The sequence below is a fragment of the Coloeus monedula genome, assembly GCF_965178545.1.
Source record: "Coloeus monedula genome assembly, chromosome: 6".
In the NCBI taxonomy this organism is placed as follows: domain Eukaryota; kingdom Metazoa; phylum Chordata; class Aves; order Passeriformes; family Corvidae; genus Coloeus; species Coloeus monedula.
Genome location: NC_138786.1, coordinates 43,434,444 through 43,455,586, shown reverse-complemented (window position 1 = coordinate 43,455,586; position 21,143 = coordinate 43,434,444). Strand labels below are relative to the sequence as shown.

General features: G+C 41.0%; 1 protein-coding gene across 5 annotated transcripts in view; it reads right to left on the bottom strand.

The window, feature by feature from the left end:
* NRXN3 (neurexin 3) overlaps positions 1–21,143 on the bottom strand; it is a gene marked incomplete at both ends in the record, with an annotated part of 923,636 nt that overhangs the window by 646,407 nt on the left and 256,086 nt on the right. For all 5 annotated transcript variants that reach the window (XM_082282834.1, XM_082282836.1, XM_082282835.1 and 2 more), the window contains one exon: positions 20,171–20,554. In XM_082282834.1, the coding sequence (XP_082138960.1) occupies positions 20,171–20,554 (384 nt within the window). The remainder of the gene's footprint in view (positions 1–20,170; positions 20,555–21,143) is intronic.

The window sequence follows — 21,143 nt, the reverse complement described above, 5'->3', positions numbered from 1 at the left end:
ATACCAAAGCAACAAGGGTTGTATCAAGCCCCACTGCACCCTTTCCCCTGGGAAACATGCAGTTACACCTACAGTGCTTGGCCTTACACAGCACATCACTCCTTTACACTGCATAAACATCCTCCTATGTTGGCCAACTAATGCCACAAAGGAAGGAATACAGCAGAAAAATACATAACCAAAGGAAGACAGGCAAAGCCCTCACTCTTCCAAACAAAGTCAAGCATTGAGCAACCAGAGTTCAAGATACATTTGGACAATACTCTCAGGTACATAGTGTGATTTATGGGGTTGTCCTTAGCAGGACTAGGAGTTAGACTCGATGATCCTTGTGGGTCCCTTCCAGCTCAGGATAGTCTATGATTCTGTGATCTGTGGCGTTTAAACTGCCATCTAATGGTGAAACTGTAACTTTGAAGCAGGCAGAGCAGACAGCACACAAGGAAACAAATGCTGCTTTGACCTGCAGCTCTTGGATTCGGATTGACAATCACCTTTTTCAGCAACATTTAATTATAAGCTGCTTCCTACAGCACTAGCTGCTGGTGAAGCAAAAATGTATGTTTTAAGTGACAAAACATATCTTCATCGGAGATGTGCGTACTGTCTCAAACTGCCAGATTTGATTTCCAGTTTTATGCCACAGATAAGAGACTGCACAACAAAGAATATAATAATGCCAAAGTTCAGGCTTGGATTTTTTGAGGGCTGATAACGTCATCTTAATTTCTGATGAAAAACCTACCAACATTGAACAAGTGCAGAAGTGCTGAGTTAAACCATCTAAATCACTCCACTGATATAGATTTACTCGACATTTCAGCTATTCCAGAACAAAATCACTTTCAGTCATCTATCATTTACGTCATGATCTGGCAGTGCAGGTTCCAAATCACTTTCCCTGTGACTCAAGTATGAGCAGAATTTGTGGCCTTGCTATGCACCTAAACCAAAGGAAGCTAGTTCAGACAAGTCAGTATTTGCCTTTCCACTTTGCTTAAACTATAATTAATAGTACCTCTTTATTATGCTTCCACTGATCCCCTAATAATTGCAGAATCATAGAATGGTTTGGGTTGGAAGGGACCTTAAAGATCATCTAGTTCCAATGTTCTACCATGGGGAGGGAGCAGGTTGCTCAGAGCCCCATCCAACCTGGCCTAATAATGGTGGCCCATTATCTAAAGCAGAAGGACACAAATTAGGACTCTTGAGAACTATTCAACAAGTCACTCTTATTTTCCTTTATTTGATCTGAAAATAGGAAAGAATGTCATTTACCTCTCTTCAACAGCACATTTTAGATTCTCACTTAAGCAATCATTACAAAGTAAGCCAAATACATTAAAAGGAGGTTGCAAATGGAAAAATAAAACCTAATGAACCCTTGTATTGAAGGTACTATGTGTGAGGCACAGACACATTTGGAAACCACTTCTGACAAGTTATTGACATCTAATTCCACACTATCACCAAAGACAGCTCAATTTACTCCCCTTTTTAATGTGCAAGTGAGGGCCAGTGAAAGCTGTCAGACTCATGTAATGAAAGACAAGTACCTAGGATACATAGAAAAAATGGTTCCTTCATAAAACTCTCTCCAAATCATCCAAGAGTTTAGAAGCTCAGAGCTTAATACATGAGCCATCATTCCCCATATCACTGAAGGAAAGGGATGCTAAGCTCATCACCCACAGAAGCAGGCATGTGGCCTCTCTTGCACAAAGAGAGAGACACTTCTGTTTTCAATATTAAGTGAATCACAGGCTCTTACACTAGGCTTAATCATGATCCTGAAAGTTCAGTACAACATCTGTATTGAACAGCATGCTCTGCTTTCTCCTAAGGGTTCCTGGAGGGCTGCAAGGTTATGGGAGGAGTCCAGAGGGTGTAAAAGCTGTGTGTATTAAAGAATTAATACACTTCAGTATATATTTGAAGTCTATTTGAAGACAAAAAGAGTGTCAAGCTTTTCCCAAAAGGGTTGCTAGTAGGAATTTAGCAAATCAAGCAAACCAGCAGTTGCTGGGTGAGCAGAGAAGGTGATGGGGATGCAGAGGCTGTGGGCCCCAGGGACTGGTGTGCTTGCTCAGACACTTCGGGGGCACAGTGAGGGGCAGATGGCAGTGCTGCCTGAGCCCATTAGATGGCGAAGGAGACTGCAATTGTCTCCTCGCTTGTGCCACTAGTGCTGAGAAGTACTTGTTAAGCGTTTTTTTCCAAGGAAGAGCAGTGTGGCTCCTCCTGGGGTAGAAGAGAAAGAGACACACAGCAAATCTCAGTCGGTTTTCTGTGCAGTGCCACTGCCACCAGCTCTCACTGCCACCTGCTGGACAAGGTCCCAGGTTTCTACTCGCATCTGCACAAGTTCTGGATCAGCAAGGACTATTTAGGAAAAGAAGCATTTCCTAATTTACACCTGTAAAGGATAAGACACAGCTCTACACCACAATACAACCACAAAAACGGTTTTCTAAAATAAGCAGCTAATGTACTCTGACCAAAGAGGAAAATGAGTAGGTGTCCTAACAGGATGGTTTCCCCATCCTCGATTCCTGTTATTTGAAGTCCTCCACATGATTCAAAGCATTAAGATGCAATCAGGAACATCTTTTGAACTGGTCTACTTTCACAGCAGAAACTGAGACAGAAATAGAAGACAGCTCATCCACTGTCACACTGCAAAGCCAGGACAGTGTAGGGACACAAACCACTGTCCACTTCAACTGGGCTGCTGCCCCCCACTCTTTGGATGATCCAAGAGCTACCTGCCACCTTGTTGTACTTTTCATGAGAAAGACCCTGAAAAATTCTCAGAATATCAACCAAGTCAAAATAATGGAGAGGTCAATAATTCCTTTGGAAACTGGAAAATGATCCACAAGCCTAAAAATAATCTAAATCTGTAATGGAAAGGGGACTGATAATGACATCACTTGAAACATAGATGGTAAGACTCTATAGATACAACACCTGTTTCTCTTTCAAATTCTGCAGATAGAGAGAGACTCAAAAGGGGAAGAATTGAGGCACAAGACAGTTTTTTAAGATTTCAATTAGCCTTTTTTTTGGACTAGGATTTATTTACTGCAGAGTTAAGCATCTCTCATAGTTACAGATTCTCTATTTATATCTGCTAACTGTGCAAATTTCCTGGTTCTCTGATTCCAGACCAGCTGCTGGGCACAGCTGTGCTCCAACAAAGGCACCAAAACCAGCAGGATTGCTGTGGGACTGTCATACTTCCCTAATTTCATCTGCATCTGGAAGAGGAAATCACAGTGCTTTTCTCACCCACTCCTGACACAGCTCAACAGAACACCACCAATGTAATTTTAAAAAAACCCTCAGTGATAGATTGCCAGTGTGAGAAGCTCCCAAGCTTCCACAGCTTTTAAATGTTGCACTAAAACTTCCTGCACAACATACAAGGTTGCCAACACAGAGAATACAGGAATCTAAGTGAACAGTCACCGGCAAAACCTTTAGACAGAGCAGAGGACATCCTGTGAGCAATCTGACGTGTGGAGAGATCAAGGCATAGAATTGCAAGCAATATAGAGTCTGGTAACAAAGACGCTTCTGTTCAGTGGCAAGAGGGGGAAGTAAAAGCAATGCAATGAGGTAGAGCACCCAAGTGCCTCACAACACACTGCAGGTTGTATGAACACATACAGGGCTCTGTGGCATCTCAGTCTTGAAGCGGGTTTTAGAATCCTGTTTCTGTGGGCATGAAGCTCAAGGATGGAGCAAGATCAAGCCTGCACCCAACAGAGGGGACTGGCACATCCTCCTCCTGGCATGCACTACTGGCTACCTGAAGCCTGTCCCTGCTTCCCCCACCCACTGGCTGTCCTGAACACCATCCTTGCTTAATGGCTGCTTCACACCCTAAGCACCTTACTTACAGATTTGGATTTTACTGGAAGGGCTGATGGGCCCCTAAGCACCACTGGAGGCAATGCTGGGGTTTGTCAGGATTTACTGTTTTATTCTTTAAAACCTAATTGATTTGCCAAAGATCAAACAAAGTCCATGACAGAGCAGGACTAAATGCAAGTGAACTAAATGTTAGACTATGTTTTTGTTATTGTTTTTGGTGTTTATGCAGATGAACAATATTTGGGATGACAGCTTGTCAGTCAGAAAAGCCTCTGTCCTCCATCTGCCACGAAGATGAACAGTTAGCAGTGTACTTGCTGTTTCTGCTCATGCACTGGCTCGAGAGAATAAGCCTCACACTAGGCTCTCCTTATCAGCAGCCTGGAAACAAAACTCCTCCATGCTTCTCTTTCTCACATGAGTCTGTGAATATCTCTTCTAACTGAGATTTGAGTTTGGGATCTGAAGTTCTTTTGGCAAAAGCTTTTCCCTATAGTGCATTTGACAAAACCGACCTTAGCAACAGCCTTTTCTCATCTGATACTGTAACACATACCACATAATACTGTTTCTGATTTGCCTAAACATGGAGGTTGTTCCACAATTCTTTGAGATCTAGCAAAGAAGCCGAAGTATCAAAATGTTGTTATTTTTACACTATTAACTATTCTACCCTTCCTAATTCAGTATGAGTTATAAAAAGTAATTACAATAAGAAGCAAACAAAACTTACTTTGGTAATCAGTGTCTTGCATGTCGTATAAATTTATTCACGTATTTGCTAATTATGAAAACACATCCAGTCATTAGTAGGATTTAGAAAGGAAAATAGGTCATTTGAAGTTGGAAGACATTTCCAGGTTATGATTCTGAGGCATACATTTCACAGCTAGAAGAAGAAGAGCTGGCTAGGTCATGGAGCTCCCTTCCCTTCCTGTCCTCTTACAAAGCATATGTCATTGAAGTGCAGAGCAGCCTGGCCTTGCTCTGCCATTTTAGCCATCCTAATTTCCATTGGAATAGATGGGATTTCCACCCTTTTCTCTGATCCCTACTACAGCAAAATAAAGCAAAACCAAACCAAGCTCATTCTTGTGATGGTATGATATTCACTCTTTTCCTTTCTTAGTTTAACCCAATATTACAGAAGTGTCCTGTGAACTTCCTTAAACAATTCCCCTTCTTTGGGAAGGCAGTCCTCCCATCAGAGCTGATTCATCATCCTCTCCTCAGGTTGTCATTTCACCAAGCAATATGTACTGAACTCTTCTAATCTTTCTCCATAATTCCTCCCTTCAGCCTCCTGATTATATTTCAGCTTATTTTGCCAATTTCCTTCATATTGTTGGATTTCAGTCTAAGCTGCTCAACAGTGCTTTCTTTACACCTTTTATACTCGTATTTCTTGAATATACATGTCTACTTGTGTGACTAAGAATACTTCTAACTAGCACAGGTGTAGCTGAGTACCCAATGGCACTTCATTAATACACAGTTTAAGTGGTGAGGAGTTGATATTCAGGCTTTATTATCTTGGCAAAGGTCAACGGGTAAAACTGTTTAAGGCTCCTTTCTTGTGTGCTCTGTAAATCTCATATCACTATCGAGTTAAATACATCCAGCCAATCACTGACACACCATACAAAATTTGATCATTTGTTTAGTGCTATATAAAGGGCAATGAATAATTTAACCTTTTCAATGCCAAAGAAACTAGATTTTTTTTTCCCCCTGAGTGGCTCAAGTACTACAGCATTTTAGCTATAAAAGGTTGCTTGTGTACCTCAAAAAAATACAGCATTGTGTCTCAACAACCACACAAGGATTGCATTAGCACTGCAGGTGTAGAAAAGTGGCACAAGACAGAAAGTCATTGCTATTTTAAAATAAAATCTCTGACCTTTACGGATTTTTAATATACTTTGTGGGTCTAGGCAATGTTGTTCTTTTGGGGATATGAGCTCAAAATTATTAACACACAACACAAAGATCTGCCCCTATTTCCGTACTGATGAAGAATGAAATACTCTGTGTCAAGTAGCAATAACAGGAAAATTAGTTAGATAACACAAAAATTAGTATCATTCATTAGGTTAGGATTTCTACCTGTTCTCATGGCAGGATGTCCACTGAGCTTAAGAAGAGCTATGAAACAGAAGGTCAAATATTAGCAAAAAATACACATTTTGCTGATCTTCAGCTTTTCTCATCCTAGAATCAGAAGCTCTTGGTGATTCATGAATTTTCCCACATTGCAACCCTTTTATGATTTTGGAAAGTCTGAAGTATCTGGCTTTTTGGGGAGATTTTTGCAGCTAGGGAAGATAAGGCACGGAAAAATGAACTTGCTTGCAGTTATATTAGCCAGAAACAGAATTCTAAGGCATGTCTACATTGTATACTTTTGTGAAGCACCAAATTAGTAATGTACCATATATGTCAAGGCTTGTTTTGTGAGAAGCCCTGATCAGACTTCCTCACCAGCCTGGCAGCAATGCTGAATTGATGCGACACAACTCAGTCACCGCTCGTCTGCAGGTACTGCCATGGTAGCAGTCAGCAGATGCTCTTGTGAAGCAAACAGGGCTACACACAATGTAGCACAGGACGTTCTGCACCCAGTACACTGCAGTACACCTTCTGAACAGCATCTGTAGGGCAGCTTTGCAAAGATTTCTGAGTAACAGCATTTGCTGTGCTTTTACTCTCGTCCAGAGAAATCACTGTCAGATAACACTTTCTTAATCTTTATTTGTTCCTTAAATTAAGGCTTATAGAACTTCAGTTTGCCTTATAAGTACATCTACTAACTTCCTCCATGTATTAGTCAGCTGGAGACCCCTGGATTCTGATCAGACACACAGGGAGTGATAGTTGAGTAAGCAATACTGGGTAAGAGAGAGGCTGACGTGTGGGGAGCTGTATGGTAATCAGCGTTTCATTACTGCATGCTAAAAGGCCAAAGTGATTCACGAGTGCTTTTCTGAGTGGGAAAACAGGAGAGGAAGAGAAGATGAAGGAACTCTGGTTCTGATATAAATTATCTCTATCCTATCACAATATATAAGTATTTATCTCTAGGAACTGCTAACCAAATATCCCAGGACTACATTACCATGTCTTCAGAGATCTGCAAGTATTATTTAGAGATATCAGATAGCTTTTTCAAGGTGGAAAGAGTAGTTTAGTGCCCTAAGAGTCTACCGACTAAATTACGTGATATCTTAGATTCAGACACTTAAATCCCAGTAAATGAAGTCCTCTCAGAGTCAGGGTCTGTGGCTAATTACTTTTGTTATCTAGAATCTTACTGTAGGTGCCTTAATAGTTCTATATCACAGTTTCCCAAAATATAAAATTATGATATCAATCTCCTTTTGCAAAAACTCTGCATATGGGAAAAAATGGCTTTTGTTTGTCTCAATTTGCATCCTTATAAATAGCTTAATGTGGATTTATTTAGCATATTCTGATAGCCCAAAGACAGGTAGAGATGTCAACAACTTCCTGGCTTTCTCCCAGCTATGACCTTGTCTGCTCATTTTAAGTTTGAAGGGTCCCCCAGGAGTTAACTGTATGCAAAGGTACAAAAATTCACCCAAGCCTCCATCTCTGGCTTCTACAGAGAGAGGGGTAATACTGTGAGATTTGGCAGGTCCCACAACACTATGGCAGAAAACAGCCTAAAGTCCATTGCCAACCCATGTTTCAGATGGGTTACAGTTTACTGCCGGAACAGAAGACATCTCATTTCCAAACACAAAGAGGCCTAATGCCAGGACCCCCACTCCTGGTTGTATCTGAATGTTCTTCCTTCCTGCTCTGAAGCTCCCCTAGGTAGCCTTCACCAGGAAACTGCTCAAGTGCGTAATCCAGAAGCAATGCTAAAGCAGGAAAAAACATAATACACAGTTATCTGCAGGGACACAAATGTGCTGAATTACAGTTCTTGACATGCACAATCTCTTCAGTGCCTAACAGGATACTGCCTTTCAAGGGATCAATATGGGGAAAGAAAGTTAGGGATGCCACCCAGTTAAATAGGATTTTACTGATCAACACTTTGACAGAGCACATAGATCAAGCATGTCTCCATTATCTGAGTGAAAGGTGTCTAGGAAAACCAACTCACAGCAAAAGGGACATGGCAGCAGTTTCAAAGCTGCTTCTCCTGGAAGATTTCCTGACTGAGCCTTGGCCGGTGGCATACACTAGGGTAGGAACTAGGCAACACACACAGACACACAAAGAAAGCTAAATGATCGGCATTTTAATTCTTACAGCTCCTAGAAAAAACAACAGCGTAGAAGAGAATAGATGTGCTCAGCAAACTGTCACCAGCCAGGAGGAAAAGACAAAAGAATAAAGAAATCACAGCAGTGTAAATCAGCTAGAGGAGAAATGGCTAAATGAGGATGCTGATTGCTAATCTACATCCTGTCACTCTGACTTTATAAGCAGGTGGGCTCAAGAGGCCATGTGTGCAAAAGCAGACCCATAAAAGCACTGTTTTTCCCAATCTCATCTGTATTCACAGTGGGCCAGGTTTTCACTTTATGGCTGCAATGTTCCTGTTTCTTCTGCAGGTCCATTAGCACTGTGCACATTGCTCAGTCAATACCAATTCCAGCCTACACTTTTCTGCCTTTTTTATTTGGACACAAGTCCTTCTGTCTGCTGGATTCATTACTCTTCGACATGGCTATTTGTAGTCTCTCTTTATGTTTTGATTATTTTTTAAAGCAGCCCAAGTGCCTTTGACTTTAAATACAAAAATTAAAAGATAAGTGAAAACAGTGAGGCATTTAAAAATGTAATGATAAATCATTTCTGTTTCTCTTTACTTTAATCCTTTTTGTTTTCCATAATCGCTTTGCCCAAAAGGCTTGCAGCTTATAAAATGACCCCCACCCCCCAGAAAAAAGATACTAGCCTTTTGTTTGACAAAGCTCTATTCATTCCTTTCCTTGTCCCCTTTTCCCACATCCCAAGAAATCTTTCAGGAAATCCTTTGCTCTTCTGCACCAGATAGGAAAGTGAAATTTGATCAAACTGGAAAGTGGCAGAAGGAATCTGGCAGGCTTAGGGGAATGGCATACAAGCAGTTGAACAAGATTCAGAACCATGATGTTGCCTCAGTAAAAGGGAGGGCAACAGACTGGGACAGTAGTCAATCTCCACCCTGCTGAATTCTAGACTATCTCCACCTCCTTCACCAAGGTGGTTAAAGGCAGCTCCTTCACACCACAGTGGTGCTTCCAGCATCAGACTGGGACTGGTGAAAAGTGAACTGCGAACTATGTGCCTTACTTTATCCACACCCTCAGATGGCCAATCCCATGTTCTAACATCAAGAAAAGATGGAATTATTAAAAACAGCTTTGAGAAAAGCACCTTGGATATAGGGCTAAATCATCCTCCAGTAACACTTGACAGGGAGAGAAAGGCTAAAATTCAGCACTGGTTAGTCCTCCAAGGAGACAAAAGAATTAAATGCAAATGCAGAAAAAAGGAAATTTGCACAAATTGGACATGAGAGCTGACAAGCAGAAATGGGGTAGCAGTGATTTGTGGGGTTTGCTTCAAAAAGCCAGATTGCAACAGAAGAGAATATCACCAAAGGTATGGTAATAAAATGGTGAACACCTGGGTGTTTCTATGACTGGGCACTGAACTATTAGGCTTCCGCCTCTAGGAATCAGAACCTGTACACTAAGATTAGATTAGTGTATGGACTCTAGATATTTTGAAATTTCTTAGTATGCCAAAAACCTTTCCTTTGACCTATTTTTTCTCTTCGGTCACAAACATTCTCAACAGACAGATTAAAAAAAAATAACAGAACTATAAAATAGTTTAGACGGCTTCTGTATTCTTGCTTCCTTCACACTATTTAGCAAGCACATTCCTTTTGCCAATCACTTGTTGAGTGGGAGATCTTGTTCTCACATGGCAGATGATGCATGCATTGCAAACTCCATTTTGTTCTGCTTAGTTCCAACCTTGCTCTGCTCCCTAGGCTGGGTACACTAAACTGCCTCATGGCTCTCTGTCTTCAACAGTTTCACACAAAAAGGAGAGGAAATCAGAGCTATTGAAGAAGAGTTCCTCCTTTCACCATTCCACTTCACAGCTCTACCAAAGACCAGGCAAGCCAGAAAGATTGACCCACTTTCTAACCTCTAATGCAAATACTCCTCCAAGAGATGACTAAGGTATATAAAGGAAAAGTACTCTATATATTTCTCATTCTAAGTACAAGCCTAGGGCTCCCAGAGCTGTCAGTATAACATGCTTTTCAACTGAGGGCTGAAGTGTCATTTTCCATTTTAATCATTTAATGAAAGGTAGTGGATAAAAAATCACTATTTAAAATACCATCTTTTTCCTTTCTCGCCAGTTTGAAATGGGGCCTGTGGGTATTGGGGCAGTCAGACTTAACTAATTCCACATGACTCCGTTTAAATCCTAAACTCTGGTGCTTTGATACAACTTCCAACAGTAATCTCCTTCAACCTTCCCCGTCCTTTTGGTCCCTTTAGTGGTATCACAACATGAAGAATTACACTTCCTCCCTGTTCAGAAATGAAAAAATGCTGTGCATCACAAGAACACAAGATTATTGTGGTAGGTAACCCAAAGTGTCCAGGCTGACCACAATAGGACCTTGCCATAACAGGCAGAACTTCAGAAGTCAAAAGCTGTGGGACATAAAAAATGGAAGCATCATGAGACCAATAGCACTTATTATGAAGCTGCTTTTCTTGTAGCTCCCCCCTGCTGCTGTGTCCCTTCAGTGGGAAGACTTCTGCCATAATGTGATGGATACCTCCTAAGTTTTTTGTTCTATCTATTCACCTACTCACCACTTATCATCATCACAAAGTAGGAAGTTACTCTGAAACTCATATTAAGATTTGATTTATCAGGATACAGTTTCCCTCTTCCGTACCTTATCTCCCAATTTTAACCTCATTGTTCTCAATTACCCAGTAAAAAAAAAAGAAAAAAAAGAGGATGCTAGTAAGAAATAAACTCAAAATGATGAATATTATCTTTCCTTTACACATTCTCAGACGCTTTAGCAGTGACAGCAAGAAGGGTTTCCCTCTGGAGAGCCATACCTTGGAGTCTGGTACCTAGTTGCAGTGGATTTGCCAGGACCACCCTGTGGGCTGCTCTGTGCGATAACTGCGTATGAGACAAGACAGACAAACCAAGCAGATTGGGATGAGTCAATATACACCACCAAATAAGATCTTTCCATGGTTGCGGTGATGGGCTGTGCTTTTGCATATCCTTTCCACATCACACAATAGCCTCATCCAATCAATCAAAGTGTCCAAGGGATGACTGCCTATCTCCACATACAGAAAGAGTCAATTAAGGGAGCATCATGAATGCCAAGTCTCTCCTCTCCCCCTGAGACGAATAGAGAAAAAGAAATGAGACAGAAAATGCACTGTGCCAGTGCCTGCCTTTCAGCTTGATGGCTTTGACTGGGCAAAGCAGGGAGATAGAGAAAGCTAATTTCACAGATAACATCTCCAAGGTCTATATAGTAATTTCAAATATTGGAAATAATTTTTCATGACAAATGAATTTACTTCATCCTGGCTTCTTCCATCAAGATATTCCCTTTAATTGTAAGGACAATTGGCAGTTTCAACAGAAACACAAACTGCTCTGATTGGAGGGTATGGAAAGGAAGTGGGGTATGAAGCCACAGGGACTGAGATCAACCACTGAGCTATAAGAGACTCAAAAATACTACTTAGTCAGAAGCAATTCTTGAACCCAGTGTCATCAGCTTGCTCTCCTGGAGATGGCTGAACACTGCCTGCCATGGGAAGTGGTGAATGAATTCCTTGTTTTGCTTTGCTTGTATGTGTGGCTTTTGCTTCTCCTATTAAACTGTCTTTATCTCAAGCCACGAGTTATCTCACTTTTAGCTTTCTGATTGTCTCCCTGATGCCGCTGGTGGAGGAGTGAGTGAGTGGCTGCTTGGGGCATGGTTGCTGGCTGGGGTCAAACCACGACACTGTGATATTCAGGCAAAACTGACCTGCTATGACAAGCTGTCCTTCAATCTATCTGAACAACATTTTGTGCCATGACTTACAGATGAGGTGTATTTTGTGGCTTACATTAAGGAGAAACCATTGTTCTGAACGGTCATTTATAAACCAGGAGATAAACAAAAAACATCACTATCATATTGGTCCTGTAGAAGAGGCCTATACTAATAAAAGTATCAGGTTCTAAAAGCATTAATCAAATGGTCTTACCTACCCATCAACATATTTTTTGTTGTTCTAGTGTTCCTTGCAGGAGTTGACAGCACACAAAATCATACCATTTTGGGTAACCACGTTTCTTGAACTGGGGGGATCTTATGAAAGCTACACTCAGCAATAAACAGCCAGAAATACAGAAGTTTAGAGAAAAATAGCAGAAATTATTATCTTCTTCTGCGCCATCAACTAACATTCAGATGAGATAAGAGCACCTGGAGTACCAACAAATTCACATGCAGCCAGGAAGTCAGGAGTGGCCTTAAATATCAAAAGCATATGATGATGGAATCAGGATGAAGAAACCGGAGGAACACATGGATAAAAAAAATCATGCCCATAACATTATACGATATAGGAGAGATAATCAGTTGGTTTTTCTACAGTCTCAGATTTTCCAGCTGCTCGGCAGATGCTGTTGGAGATTGTCACATCAATGAGACTCTTCGAAGTTAAAGTTCAACAGCATAAAAACCATGATGTACTTTTTTGCCAAGCAGATGTAATCACCCCGACTGCAGAATTAACTGCATGCTCTTCTGTACTGAGGATATCACAAAGGCATTACAGTGCAACAAATGCAGTTACTTGTCCTGGAAAACACAAATATTCAGAGTGGCTTTTGACTGGAATATATATATATATCTGTGGACAAAAAAGTTATAATAAGCGGTAAGGATCACAACATAAATCCACAAAAGTAAAAGACTTTTAAATTGTTCCTTAATATTGTTTCACTTCCCTTACAAGCCCACCTTGGCTTCACTGTCCTTACTGGAGGTAGCACATCATCTAATGAGCATCTTGGGAATTGTCTGAGTGTTAGAACAGAAGTTACTCCATAGAAGGTAAGGAAATAATTATGAGATGGAGGATACATAAAAGTCTAATAAGTATAATAATCCAGCACTTATGCAACAAACAGTAGCCTTCTGCTCTGACAGTCAGTCTTCAAGAAGAGATACAAGGGAGCTAATCACATAAAGCCCAGACCTGTGTTTCTTGAGAAGAACTGTGAACAGCATCTTCCACAGTAGTAGCTGCCTGGGCCAGCCATAAAGGGATCAGCCACAAGTGTTACGAATGGATTGATGGCAAGTGAGAAAATTAACTTCTCACACAAATGCCCTTAGCAAAGTTAACATTCTTCAGATCATGTTTAATGGAGATTTTACCATAAAATTAGTGAGACACAAATCGAAATGGGTGTGAAGGGATTGTATGAAATGTTTTGCTAAATTCAGATGGAATATTTTTTTCTGCAGTTTGGAGACAGTTTGGGAAATTGTAGAATAGGAACTGATCTGGTACTAGTAAGCCAGTGAATAGATGAGGTCTAGAACAGACCTATTTTCTAACATCTTACTTTAGATCATGAAATCATAAGAATTATTCTGATGTTTTGACTTTCTTAAGTCTTTGACTGTTCAAGACCTAGCAAGGATTAAAAGAATTCAAAACATTGCAGCAAAGACTTTTCTCTTAATGTGTCCATCACTCCTGGGAACCATCACTCCTATAAGAAAATCTATTCTCAGCAGTTATCTAGCATTTCACTGCATACTCAGAAGGTCTGGACAGTCCAAAAAGCATCAACACTTTTCAGTTGCTTTAAACAAACCTTCAAAGATGTGATTATCATCAACCATCTTCACTAAAATTAAAAAGAAATCTACGCTGCTACCTGTGCTTGAGACAGAAAAGTATGCAGCACTTATCCTGTGTAGTAAATGGTTTTGTAGCATTTCTCATTACCAGTAATTTTACAATATCTCTCTTTATTGCATACATAATGGGAAGAGGTGTATTGTCATTAAACTGTTCTTAGTGAACAGTGCTGCAAAGGTACTTGGCAGATAATAAAGTATGCAGCCCTATGACCAACATCATCATTGTTAACAGCAGATGTGTTACTGCTCACAGTGTACCACAAAATACAGAAAAAGTCTGGCTGGCTCAGGGTGTTAGCTGTCCATCTGTGAGCACACTCAAACAGGAACAACCATGGTTCCAGCCCTTGGGACAAGAACCAGAATGGGATATTTCTGTCTTTCTGCAATAAACACTAGATGCAGCACAGCAAAGAAAATGGCTGGAACAAGCCTTTTTTTTTTTCCCCTTTACTTAGAAAGGACTCAGGCTGTGTCCATCTCTGAGCAATTAACTTTTGAGGTTTAAAATCTAAATCTCTATGTCTTTTATTTCAGTTCTAAATAATCAGGAGTCCCATACCAACCTGCCTTTTTCAATACCATATACCTCTTAAAAAAAATCCAAGCAAACTGCAGTCAAATCATTTAAGTATGAGCAAATACTAAAAAGTGAGTGATCAACAACATTTGATTCTCGTTGGCCTAAAATTATCTGATTTTCAGTTGTCTTTTGCTTTGTGCCCTTCCTAGGCTCTTGTCCTCTCCAGTTGCTCTCACAGTGCTCTTCAGTAGAAGGAAAGGGTGCATAGAGTTTTCAAGATCCACCAAACAGACCTCACGCATCTTTTTGAGCCCAAGGCATTTTCACTGCAGCAGAAAGTAGCTAATTTGAATACAACACACATTCCCCTCCCCCTGCTTAGTTAAGGCCAGGGCTTTGGGGTCCTTTTCAGAAAAGGCCAGGGCTTTGGGGTCCTTTTCAGGGTTCTGAGGAGGTACTTTGTAATCACAGCAATGTAGAACATCATCCTCCGTGAGCCAGATACCAGCTCCTACCTCTAACATTTTAAGTGCAATTAACAGGGGGTTGCAATGACCTGATGCAACCAATGTCAAATACTAGCAAATTACAAGGCAAAGGGTAAAGAAGACATTAAGTATTTAAAAAAACCCACCAAAGATCCTTCACAACTGCTGCACTCACCCACACTTCCCACGCTCCTGCATGTCTGCAACAGCCCTCCAGACCTTGCTGACAAGACTTGCAACTCACCCTAATTTCTCCTAGGTTAATTTTGGAAAGGCAGCTCATATGCAATAGGAGGAAGCATGGTACCCACCACATTGGAGGAATCTTTTTGTCAATTATCTCAAAGCTTGCTCTGCATCTGATAATCAGAAAGCATTTGGGAAGCATTCACATGGGATTTCAGATATTTTAGGTCCTTTATTTCAAACTGACCAGCAGAAGAGCAGACCTGTTGAAACAAGGTACTTCAGAAGAGAGAGGCAGCACTGCAGATACTGTTCTGTGGTACTCTATGTTCCAGTTTGGCCAAATTTAGAAATATATCCTCTGAGAGAAGGCACAACCACCCCTCCCCCAGCAGGTTCGGGAAAAATAAATTTTCCTCGAAGGAAAGTGAAGGAGATAAAACTATTTATTTAACAAACACATGGGAAAAGGAAAATAGTGCTAAATAATAAAATCTTTCGCTGTGGAGGAAAAACCTGGGAAAATGTTAGAGTCCTCCCTTTGGTCTCCTTGGAGCTGGGGCTTTGCCCAGGGCCAGGCCCTCTGTGCTCAGTGGAAAGTCCTCCTGATGTGCTCTGAGATTGAAGCAGTCCAGTAGAAAAGGGAGAAAATCCAAAATTCCAGGGAAGGAAAAGCAAAGTTCAACTCTCAGTCTCTCTCCGGAGAAAAAGAAACTGAAACTGGCCAAAAACTGACTGGAAATCAGCAAACCGGGTGCCTCCTCCCTCCCCTGCTGCAGCGGGGAAAAAAAAGTTGCTATCTCTGTGTGACCTTGAACAAGCTGAAAACTGCTTTGAAAAAGTTTTGCTCAGTTTTTCCTTCCCCCTCTCAGGCTCAGTTTAGAGGCATAGAAAGGCACAAAGTTAATTTCTGGGCATAGGGCAGGGATATGGGATACACATCATAAAGTCACCCCAAGACCCCAAGACACTCTACTCTTTCTAAAACCCTAGGATGCAAGAATGATTCAGTACTACTAACAAGTACAAGCACCAAGGGTTTTGGGTTGGTTTTTTTTCCCCCCCAACACCCAGCACACCACAACTCAAAACCAGCAAACTCAGTACAAAGTCTCAGTACACACTTGCAATTACAACTTTCATCGTAAATCCACTTCACTGTGCCAGCAACTCAATAAGAGCTATCCAAAACTAAATTCAGTTTAGGAGTTTTTCTGGCATGATTAAATCTTTCTCTTCACCATATTTAACAGGAGTGCAAGAGAGCTCAGGGAGCAGGGGGAGGTGAGATCATTACCACATTGGCATCACTCGCAGGAGGAATTGTGTCCTGGCTACTAGCTTCTTCTCTATTTCTTTCCTTTCTTTACTATATTTGCAACAAAGTCACACTGAGTTCGACTACTTAGTAGAGAACAATTATGGAAAGATGACAGAGGATGAGAAGCAAGGATTTAAGAAAATAAATAACAGTGTGTTACCTGGTCATCACACTCTCTGGTGGAAGGTGTGAAATGGGGACCGTATCAAGCTAATTGCCAGCATTTGCTTCTGCCTTTGCTTAGCCTCACAGCCTGGTACTGAGCACTTATGGCCCACAAAAGCACAATATGGTCTTTTCCCTGTCTCACCCCATCTCTTCTATGAAATTTCAATGACCCAAGGAGAAACTACATTACTATTAGAAACTATGACGCTTTCAGACTGCTAACACCTTTGTCTGCTTACATCACTGCCAATACTGAAATAATTATTAGATACTGGAATTTTAAGAATGAATTTGAGTTCTCTGTAGGCAGCAGTTCTCTGTTCTGTGCCCTGTCAAACTCCAGTTCCAGCAAGGTTTCTCTATCTGCACAGAAGTCCTGTCTGAGCAGAACACTGTAACCAAAGTCTACATTGCATCCAGTGTAACTGGCTGAATACACAGAGATGTTACTTCCCTGACAAGACAAACTCCCACAGGCTTTAGATAGAAGTGACATACTGAATACTGTATATTTGTATTATTTCACCATGAATAAAAGGAAACCAAACTTCTTTTCTAACTGACAAAAACAATTTCCTTTTTAGTCACTTTTAAATATATTATGTCCTTCATATGGAAAAGTATAAAATTTATGAGAAATACAGCATTATAAATATAAAAATACTATACCTGGAAGGTGTGAGACAGACTTTATCATCAACAACAAATTAATCATCTGCTTTTCTTCCTAGAGTTGTACGTACGTCCTCCCTATTTTTAGTTCTCTAACTAGATGTTAAGTATGTGCTTTGCTTTGTGACAAACAGTGATTTTCCTGATAGTCACCAAGCACAGGAGATTCTTTATGCTAGGCTACCCTGCCCCTTAACCCTTTATCATACATCTTGGGCTGCAGGAGTTACACTCCTCTTTTAGCAGGAGAGAAGTGTAAGAACAGAATAAAGTCAGAGGTGGCAGACTGGAAAAGTGGGTCAGTAGCTGTCCCATATTAGAAGATCTAGCCTGCTCCTTCTTTGTTCCTCTCCTATTATGCACCAGCCTGGCTGCCCCCAGGTCCTGTCGCAGCTCATCAGTCATTACACAGCAGTGCCACTGTGGCATGGCCGCGTCTCTCACTTTGATTCCCTTCCCAGTCTCCATCTCAACCTTTCTCCTTCCAACAGTATTAGGATCACAGACCAGATGCAATCAGGACTTGCAATAATCGTTGGGTGCCAGACCAGGAGAATGAAGAGTATCACTGGTAGCCTGCAATGCTTTTGTTCATGGAGGCAAAATCAGTGGGCACTAATGCAGTTCTCTGACACTTATCAGAGCAGTATGAGGCTGCTATGTAAGACCACATAAATGTTCTGGAGTCAAATGCACTTCAATTTGTACAACTTTTTTCAGGTATCCAGTCTCAAATATTTATTCCCTGTAAGCTGCTTCTCACATTGCCAAGGAATGTCAGGCATTATAGCCATGTTTTGCCTGACACTGGGACTAAATCAGCAATGGGTCTGTGGTTTCTAATTACAGGCAAAATTAGTTTCTCAGGATTAGGATATTTGCATACATCTTTTATGCTGTCCTGAACTGTTTCATCACAGTTTTGTTAACCTTAAATACACTCTGATTCTAAAATATATTTATGACCTCACGCTCCCATGCTAGACATTAATTCATAAATATATCTTCCTAATTCAGACTGATGCCCATCAGAGCACAGCCAAGTTATGAATCTCAGGCCAGACTTGATATTCATTTCTCCCAAATTAAAATGCTTACATGCCTTTAACCTACTGATTTCTTTTCACTGACAGTAAAAGTAGCAAAAGTTAACACCACAGATATATAAAGGTACATGACATGAACCCTGTTCTTTATGTCACTGTTAGCTTTGGAGTCTCTTCTGAGAGCCAGGTCCAGGAGATGGACATGAGAGAGACTCCAAAAAGCCCTGAATCACAGAGCTGGTCACTCCTAATAATAAAGACCAAGGGCAAACACACATGCAATTTTGTGGGGGAACAATGCATTTATGGTAGCGCTTCCTTTTATCATGTTTGTATAAAACCTAATCACACAACAACTGGCCAAAACAATTCCCAAGGGTATGGCTGAGAAAACCTCTATCTGATGTTTTCCAGAATTTTCAAATCCCTTGTAGTCAAAAGAGAGAACGCTGAGCTGACATTGGCACAGCTGATGCCCATGAATCTTACATTTTCACCCATGTTCCCCCAGCACGGATGGCAGTGTTGATGCTTCAGTTGTTTTAAGGCCCACTGGCAATTAACTACTATTGCTGCTTAGGGCAGCAGGCAATGAATTACTGGCTGTGAGCAGTTTTATGAACAATCACAGATCTCGTGCTGTAAAACTAAATCCCATCCATATAGGAAGAATTTTGGTCATTAACAAAAACTTTCTTCAAAGAGGAAAATCCTCTTCAGAGTGAATGAATTATAAATCTCAATTCTACCTAATATTTTATGCATTGTACCTAAACTTCATGTTCTTCCTCATAAGTGGCATATTACTATGATCAATAGTAAAAAATACATAAAGGGGACACTAAATGGGAAAGGAGCTGCTCAAATATCTATAGCAGAAGATCAAAAATATCTGAATTTCCAATTCTAAGACACGTGCTATAACCATGGTGCCAAGTGAGGTGATATAAAGATGGAACTGAAAGCCCTAAGACTCTGTTAATGGTTTACAGTTAATTCTTGGGTGTACTGGGAATGCAGTTTAGCCCAAATGCAGTGCTAATGGCCAAATATTAACAGAAACACTGGTTTAAATATAAGAAAACATCCTTTAGGGAGGTGGGGGATTTTGTAACTGATCTTAGCCCTATCTTTTTCTGTAAAACCACTCACCTACCTCATTCTGATGGTGGCACCAGCACAATAAGGATAACAACAATTAATAGGAACCACCTATGTTCTTTATATAGTTCAAATACCTTCCATTAGTAAATTCCTTTCCATGTGATCTATAACACATAGAAAATTTGCCTGCCTACACCAGCATCACTTGGGCTTCATATCTCCAATCATATGTCTTTAAATCACAATTCTGGATGAGTACAATTAAGATGCAAAGAATCTCCCACTAATCTCCTACAGATTTGCCTTATCAGAGGTGAACTTGGAGACATGCTGCTTTTAACACTGTCCCTTTAGCTGGCTTTACTCATAAACAGTCATCAAGGAAATTCTACTACACAAAAAAAAAGGAAGCCTAGATAGAACTGGGATTCATTGTCCATCCCATGCAAGAAAAATCTCCATAACTAAAGCTCACACTTGGTACAGTTTCCAGCAATTTGTTTGAGACTTCTCACATGCAACTGCATTTTCTGCCTCAGGAGACAAACCATGCTTAGTCAAAGAAACTCTGAAACCCAAAGAGAAGATCTTCAGAGGGCTTAGGGAGTGAAGTGGCCAAGTAAGCTCATGAAATGAGGGTGGAAAAGACTGGAAGGAAACAATCAGAGAAGAAAGTTCTCCTGGTGTGGGGGCTGGAACTTAGCATTGGGAAGACCAACAAGGACAGGTGAGAGTCTTATGGGAACACTGGATTTTGTTCTCGTTCTCATGCACACTTTCAGCTTCGTGTAACTGAAGTCAGAGAGCGCAACTTACCTCGCTCACACGTTCTCCCCCAGTAGCCGGTGCCGGTGCAGTCACAAATGAAGCGGTTCCAGCCGTCCTTGCAGACTGCATTGTTCTTACACGGGTAGCTGTCGCACTGCTTGGTGCTCAGGCGGGAGCAGGAGGACTTGACTCCTGCGGCGTTTTGTGCCTCTGCCAGCTGCCGGATGTTCTTGCTTCGCCCATCAATGAACAAGTCTCGGATACAGCCAACATAGCCATAGTTCAGCATTGCTGTCCAGAGCTCTGTGGGAAGGATGAGTCCTGCCCGGTTCTCTGGCAGCCCACCAAGGTACATGTCACCTTCCAGATCCAGGATCTCACTCTCCCCACTAGCAGTGAATGGGGTGCGTCGGCTGTTCACTGATATAGTACCTAAATGAGGAAGATAAGGAGACATCAACACTTTCAACTACAGACTCGGTTTAGTTCATTTTTTTCCAATAACTGAGTGAGGTTTAAGGTTCAGCACAGGAGAGTGAAGATTCTTCCCTATCCAAATGGAATTCTAACAGTGTCTCTCACACAGATCCCTCTCCTCCTGAACCACAGGTCCTAAGTACTTCCATGGAGTGATTGATCATCATGTGTCTGTATTCCAAATTGCATTATAGAGTCAGAAGCATAGCAATTCAATGGCTAAATCATAACATGTAAAATTTGAGCATTATTACAATGGTATTCATCCAGCAAAGCAAAAACTTATTGAGAACACACAGGAGTTTGATGGCATAAGGACTAGAGAGTAAAAAGAAAAGCAGAAGCATTTTAATTCCCACTATATAGCTCTTTCAGAAAACACTTTATCAGTACCTCCAGACCTGGACCTGGATGGGGGACCAACATAGACATGTTTGTAGGTGACATGGAGAGAATGGTTGATGCATTGGAGGAAGCACTGGGTTACCATTTAGAGAAACCTTTACAAGGTGGAGCAAAGGACTGATAGCAATGTTTGATGCAA